Source organism: Sapajus apella, unplaced genomic scaffold (genome assembly GCF_009761245.1).
Source record: "Sapajus apella isolate SASKATOON/1434 unplaced genomic scaffold, GSC_monkey_1.0 scaffold12, whole genome shotgun sequence".
Classification (NCBI taxonomy): Eukaryota; Metazoa; Chordata; class Mammalia; order Primates; family Cebidae; genus Sapajus; species Sapajus apella.
In genome coordinates, this window is record NW_022436952.1 from 27,448,784 (window position 1) to 27,449,506 (window position 723).

Here is a 723-nt window from a genome sequence, read left to right on the forward strand (position 1 = left end):
AGCAAGACTGAGTCAAAAAAAAAAAAAAGTTCTGTGTAAATTTTATTCTCTCCTAACTTCCCAGTCCCACATAACTGAGTCTTTTTCAACCTTTAAGATATTGCATTCCTGACCATTCTATCTAATAAGTATGTACCCCTCTTTATTATCTCTGTTGTTGTATCCTGTTTGTTTCCTGTATAAAACTTATCCCACTTTTAAGTTATATCCTATTGGTTTGTCATCTGTCACTAGTTCCACTAGGTAAGGAGCCATGTCTGTGTTATGCATCAGTATATACTCAGTGCTCATAGTGCCCAATCAATAAATATTAATTGAATATTGTTTAAAGGTGTAATTTTGTTTTGAGACAATGTTATAATTAATATGTAATTATTTTTAAAAATATGTAATTATTAATAATGTTAAAGGTATTACTGCCTAATTCTTTTGCTGAAAATAGCCTTTTTATCTTTTTTCTTGCAGTAACTGTCCTTCCTTTTTGGCTGCTGCTTTAGCCAGAGCCACATCAGATGAAGTCCTTCAGAGTGATCTTTCTGCACATTATATCCCAAAGGAAACGGATGGCACAGAAGGGACTGTGGGTGAGTTCCTTTCTACATTATTTGTTTAAAAATACTAGAATCGGCCGGGTGCGGTGGCTCACGCCTGTAATCCCAGCACTTTGGGAGGCCGAGGCGGGTGGATCACGAGGTCAAGAGATCGAGACCATCCTGGTCAACA

The 723-nt window shown here is 36.8% G+C and overlaps 1 protein-coding gene across 2 annotated transcripts in view; it reads left to right on the plus strand.

Annotated features, from left to right (window-relative positions):
- The first annotated feature begins 426 nt into the window (after positions 1–426).
- PPM1E (protein phosphatase, Mg2+/Mn2+ dependent 1E) overlaps positions 427–723 on the plus strand; it is a 33,839-nt gene continuing 33,542 nt past the window's right edge. For both annotated transcript variants that reach the window (XM_032280679.1, XM_032280678.1), the window contains exon 1: positions 427–584. Coding sequence is in view for 1 of the 2 variants with exons in the window: in XM_032280678.1 (XP_032136569.1) it covers positions 513–584 (72 nt within the window). In the remaining variant the exon portion in view is untranslated. The remainder of the gene's footprint in view (positions 585–723) is intronic.